Source organism: Clupea harengus, chromosome 15 (genome assembly GCF_900700415.2).
Source record: "Clupea harengus chromosome 15, Ch_v2.0.2, whole genome shotgun sequence".
Lineage (NCBI taxonomy): Eukaryota > Metazoa > Chordata > Actinopteri > Clupeiformes > Clupeidae > Clupea > Clupea harengus.
The window spans coordinates 917,501-922,500 of record NC_045166.1 but is presented as its reverse complement, the minus strand read 5'-3'; the positions used below and the strand labels follow the sequence as shown (position 1 = coordinate 922,500).

General features: G+C 52.0%; 1 protein-coding gene across 2 annotated transcripts in view; it reads left to right on the top strand.

The window, feature by feature from the left end:
• The window catches only part of arid1b (AT rich interactive domain 1B (SWI1-like)), a 69,819-nt gene that overhangs the window by 49,491 nt on the left and 15,328 nt on the right, over positions 1–5,000 (top strand). For both annotated transcript variants that reach the window (XM_031581466.1, XM_031581467.1), the window contains exons 9-11: positions 1,267–1,612; positions 3,386–3,504; positions 3,773–3,879. In XM_031581466.1, coding sequence (XP_031437326.1) covers positions 1,267–1,612; positions 3,386–3,504; positions 3,773–3,879 — 572 coding nt within the window. The remainder of the gene's footprint in view (positions 1–1,266; positions 1,613–3,385; positions 3,505–3,772; positions 3,880–5,000) is intronic.

Sequence of the window (5,000 nt, the reverse complement as noted above, 5' to 3'; positions counted from 1 at the left end):
AACCCTCTGGGAATTTGTTGGTTGCCTCTCAAATGGCGGTTTTTCAGCAGTACCTACAGCAGCCTTGATTATGGAAATGGAGTCAAATAACGGTATGGCTATTATACTACACGTTCTGCAGAATATCAGCGGGGCTGTTTGTTTTCAGCAAGTTGTCAAAGCAAAACCTCAAATCACATCTTGTTGCTGCGAAGCGACAGCGTTATAATTAAACTGTCTGATGCCTGACCTGAAAAGAAGCGATACTGTAATTCTTTTCTTGTTCTTGGGTTTGTTTGTGTCGACATGGCAGTGTTTTTCTTCTTCCTGACAACCCTGGATTTCGTGACCTACGTTGTGCATCCACGGAGTCGATGTTTTCCATCCTATTTACAGCTACACACACAGCCTATCTATACACCCTGTTCTGAATCCCCCGTAGATTGAGGAGCATGTGTTTGTGTGTGGCTGGAGGCTGTGAATCGCTTAAGCAGTAAGGTTTTATTTTTATTTTTAAATTTTTTTCATTTTGTTCGGGAGGGAGACACATCTTGCAGATTGGTGTCACCCCCACCCCCGCACCCCCCTGCACCCCTACCCTGGGGGAAATATGCGGATTGTCCCGGCTCAGGGACAGCCTCTCCAGGGCCAGCGCAGCCAGTTGCCGAGTAATTGGCATAGCTCCAGGGCCCAGCCTAGTTCTGCCGAGGCCCTGCCTCTGAATCTGCATCTGCACCCCCCCCACCCCCTCGCTCTCCCCACTGTGAAGGAGCTTGTTAGAGGAGCCGCTGAGAATAGCGACAGTCAGGGAGCAAAATAACAGGCCACCCTCCCCCCGTTCCACCACGTGTGTTTTGTTATGAAAAGTGATGTATTTGTGTCTCTCTTCCTCTGTTCCCCCATTCTCTGGCATGATGGGAAGGGGGTCAGGTGGGAAGAGCGTTGAGTGAATGTCTGGGAGGGGCGGAACCTTAAGCAAGTGGATGTGTCAGTCAAAAACCTTGTGCACTGTACATGTGCACTGCTGAGGGGAAGAGAAAGAGCTTTGGAGATGCCAGTCCTTCCCTTGGGTCTGGATGGTCGTTGGATATTTTCAGATTTTTCTCCCCCTCCACCCGCCTCTCGATTTGTTCTGGGTCTCGAAGAGAAGAAATGGTTCATTAAAGGTGGTTGGGGACACCAGATTGATTGGTTGAGATTGACACGGTGGCTTTCATGTTTCATTATTCCGAGTATCCGACTCGAAGTCATGAGCTGAATATTTATTTTGTTTCCTGTGTTTTCCAGGTAATTACCCACGGCCACCTAACTACGGAGGCACCCCCAGTGCCAACTACAGTGGCCCCAGCCCGGGCATGGGCAACAGCCAGGGCATGAACGCCAGCAGCCCCATGCACGGCCAGGGCCCCGGGCAGCACTGTGGCTCCGTCCCCGCGGGGAGGGGGTCGGGCCAGACCACAGCGGGGCGTCCCTTCCCTGGCAGCAACAATGCCAACAACATGGCGCCCACCTCACCTGGCATGCCACAGCCGGCAGGGCCGGGCATGGGTCGGGCGCTGCCTGGGGTCGGTAGGAAACCCCAAGAGCCCGGACCAGGGGGCATCCAAGGCCCCCCCTCAGTTGGACAGACCAGGTGAGACAGTCACAAGAATACAAGTCTAATGCAAACATCCACACCGATAAAGAAGTTATTTGTACAGATTTGTTTTTGGAAGGTGTATAGCTTTACTTTTTACCATTCATCTCATCTTTTCTACATTCTACATTTCTACATTCACATCTACACAACTCACGGATGATCATGTGTATTTTCTAATTGGGAAGTGGCCAATTCGCGAAGAGACTGGGGTGGACGCCTCACGAGCTTGAAGCATTGTGCTCCACAAAAAGAGCATCAAATTAGAATAGCTAATGATTTGTCCACCCCTATCAGTGAGAGAACTTGGCTCACACAAACAGCCATATTGGGTTAGGGTAAGGTTCATATTGTAAATATGTTCTTTAATCATATCTTCACCTGACCGCAGAGGCTGTTCTGCCCCCTCTAGGCCTCCATTCGCCAGATCTCCAGTGTACCCCAGCCTGGCTGGGCCAGGGGGTCGACCCGGGCCCCTTCCATCGCCCCACTCCCACCAACAACACCCCCATTCTCACCTGCCACAGCCCCACCCCCATCCCCACCCCCACCCCCACCCCCACCCTCATCCTCATCCCCATCCCCACCCCCACCCCCATCCCCATCCCCATTCCCACCCCCACCCCCACCCCCACCCTCACTTCAGCTGCCCCCCTGCCCAGCCCCCGACCCAGCAGCCACCTCCCATGGTGCCCCAAGCTGAGAAGTACGGGTAGGTGCGGGCAAAGGTTGTTTGCTCCTGGGTCGCCCCATTCCTGTGGTGCTTGGCCCTGCTCATGGAGGTCCAATCGGTGGTGGAGCTGAGTTACAGCCCTGAGTATAGTTAGACACCTGAGTCAGCCAAAGAAGCTGTCGGAGAGCATCTAAATATTAATGTCAAGTGTGTGTGTAGGGTTGCAATTCAGTTCCCCAGCAGCATGGACCTCCAGACAGCCCGGTCTGAGCTGCACTAGACGGAGCCCTGTGAGACCTGGTGCTGGTGCTGGTGCTGGTGCTCCAAGGCTTTACTTACCCGCACGACTAACAGTCCTCCGCTTCAAACACTGGAAACGCTGCACCCATGTCTGCCTAACCTTCAGCCTCACCTTCTTTTTCCAGGGCCCTTGCTTGTAGGCATGTGGGACACTGTTTGGGAGTTAGGGGGGTGGGTGGAAGCATGGAAAAGAAATCTCTCGCTGAGCATCTATTTCAAATGCATTCCTGGCCTCGAAGACTGCTCAGCCGTGGAGGTGGGACTGGGATTTTGGCACGGCGCTCCGACTTGCTCCATGTGTCTTAATTAGCTCGGGTGTTTTGGCAGTCGCATGAGTAACTCCTCCATGGCCGCCGGGTGTTTTCCTTGGACTCGGAGCAAACACGGCCCTGTTCCATACATCAAGCTGCAATGGGACGCTGAGAGAGAATCCTCGCTGAAGTAAATCTCACAGCCACTTTGCCAGTCAGTCCATCTCTGCCATAAATAAGAGCAGCTTAAATGTCAAGGATGTGCTTCCCTTCTCGCTATGCTGTTTCCTTCAGGTCTGCAAGGAGGAGTGTGTAAATCAAAGAGCCATCACTCATCCTTTCTGTTTTGCGCTGATTTTTCTTTTTTTCTTCCAAAGGCATGATTCTCTTGACGGCATCAAAGCTCTCTTTCTCACTCCTGTATCTGAAACAGCTGACACCGTAGACGGAAGAGAACTCCATGCATGTTTATTCTCTTTCCATGCGCTTGAAAGCCCACATCCATCAACAATGTCCCTAATGCCCAACTCATCTTCTGCTTCGCAGGCAGGGTGGCTTCCCTGGCATGCCTCCCATGGGCCCCGGAGGCCCCTACAGTCAGCCACCAGGGGCCGCTTCTGGCAGGATGACGCCTCAAGGCCCCCCATACAACACCCCACCACCAGGTTAGTGTCCTAGAGTGCTGTTATTAACGATCGAAACAGGTGGCAGAGCAACACCAACAAGGCCATGGCTGCACACTACTCAACAGAAATGTGTGAAGTCAGTTATTAAGCCACGGCAATAAAACATGCTGGACCTTTAGTGGAACAGTTTATTAATGGTGTGTGTGTGTGTGTGTGTGTGTGTGTGTGTGTGTGTGTGTGTGTGTGTGTGTGTGTGTGTGTGTGTGTGTGTGTGTGTGTGTGTGTGTGTGTGTGTGCTTGTTCTCAGGCCCTATGCCTGGGCCAGGTGATGGCATGGTGCCTGCGGATGCCAAGCCGAGGGCCGATCATAAAGAAGCGGGTGGCGTGGCCCCCTCCGAGCCTCCTAAACCCAAGGTATGGTCAGAACTCTTCCGAGGGGAAGCCTTTTCATCTCCTGGCCCTGCTGATTGAGCTTCCTCCCTCCCTTTAGCAGTCCTGTTAATGAGCAGGTGGCTGTAGCGTGTGTCCCGAATCAGTGCTCTAACGGCAGACCTGATGGCTTATGGACCGTAGCAAGGCACCGCCTCACCCATTCTCTCCTACCATTATGCTGAGAGCTTCCTGTAACCACTGTAGCTCGCTCCAGTATGGTTGGACCTCAAGACACCCTTTCCACAGAGCTCATCAGTTCCCTCTGTCCTCAGAGCCTGTCCAAACGGGCCGTCCACCTGACAGCACAGTCCCACAGCCAGCCCCTAGCATGATGGACTAAAACACCCTGAAGGTTTCCTCTTGTCTAGCTTGAATCATGTAAGGGGATTTTCACCGATCCCTCCAAAAGGTCCTACAAGGTATAAAGGGCAGCAGCTTTTATATTTTCTCATGAGCTGAGCGTAGAGACATGCTGATTTGAACCCAGATGCTAATGTGTCCGTTCTCTGAGAGGGCGAACCCTTCTTCTCCCTACAAGAGATTCTTTACCTCTCTGCCGCAGACTTGTCTTCCGTCTCACCGTACTGCCTGTGTCTGTGATTGCTGTGTGAACACAACACCCAGTCCAACCCCCACAGAAATAACCTTTTGTTCCCCTGAGGCTTGTTACCCTTTTGCAGCACAACAACTAACGCTTTCTGTTTCTCCGTCTGCGGCGTCATCTAGTTTGGTCTCTGCTGTTATTGTTGTGTCTCGTCTGATGTGTCTTCACGCCCTTAGTTAAACATATGCCTGGTTTCATCATTACTCTCGGAGGCAGTAAGGAAAGACTATTACCTACCCCCCTCTCTCCTCTCACTCACTCACTCCCTCTCTTCTACTCTCTTTCTCCCTCTGGGGTTTCTCTTCATTACTGTAGAAAGGGGAAACAGTCGTTATCAGAACACAATAGACTAGTGACAGTCCACATCTATCAGGGGGAAAAAAAAACCTTTTCTTTTTTTGGGGGTGTTGTTGATCTGAATGATCTCTCCTGAACTCACTTTATTCTCCCTTGATTCTTCCTGCCGCTGTCATGGCAACTGCAGTTACATTAGTAGAAC